The sequence below is a fragment of the Buceros rhinoceros genome, unplaced genomic scaffold (assembly GCF_000710305.1).
Source record: "Buceros rhinoceros silvestris isolate BGI_N320 unplaced genomic scaffold, ASM71030v1 scaffold22871, whole genome shotgun sequence".
Lineage (NCBI taxonomy): Eukaryota > Metazoa > Chordata > Aves > Bucerotiformes > Bucerotidae > Buceros > Buceros rhinoceros.
Window position 1 is genome coordinate 6,158 of NW_010393970.1, and position 577 is coordinate 6,734.

The 577-nt window shown below is 64.0% G+C and overlaps 1 protein-coding gene across 1 annotated transcript in view; it reads right to left on the reverse strand.

Annotated features, from left to right (window-relative positions):
• TJP3 (tight junction protein 3) overlaps nt 1–577 on the reverse strand; it is a gene marked incomplete at its 3' end in the record, with an annotated part of 8,128 nt that overhangs the window by 6,152 nt on the left and 1,399 nt on the right. The window contains 2 exon segments of the mRNA XM_010145089.1: nt 114–217; nt 509–576. Coding sequence (XP_010143391.1) covers nt 114–217; nt 509–576 — 172 coding nt within the window.

The window sequence follows — 577 nt, forward strand, 5'->3', positions numbered from 1 at the left end:
CACCCAACCTGCCATCCTTTGTCTCCTGCGGTGACCCCAGCCAGGGACAAGCCACCCGAACAGGCGGAGGTGAGATCCCCAGAAGATGCTGTGCGCCCCGGGGGCTCCCGTACCTTCAGGATGAGGTCTCCCTCCTGCAAGGAGCTGCCTTTCGCTGCCAGCCCGTTCTCCACTATGTGCTTGATGAAGAGTTGACTTCCCAGCTTCAGGCCATACTCTGCACCAGAGAGAGCCCGCAAAAGTGCCCAGGTCAGGCAGATGCAGGATCCCTCGAGGTCCCCCCTTGCCGCCATCCCCGCAAGCCTGCCCTGGTGCCCCTCAGTAAGCCCCAAAGCTGAGCTCTGCGACCCCAGGCTGAGGCCAGGCAGGTTTGGTGCCCCCAGCACAGCGTGCGCTGCCCCATCACCGTGTGCCACATCCTGGTACTGGCGCTGCTGTCGCCTCCTCCCCAGTGGGACGCACAGCCACACATCAGACAACAGGGACAGGGGGAGAGGGAGGGCCTCACCTTCGTTCTGCTTCTGCTTCACCAGGACCGACGTGATGGGCTTCATCGGCACATCCCGGTGCGGCAGCC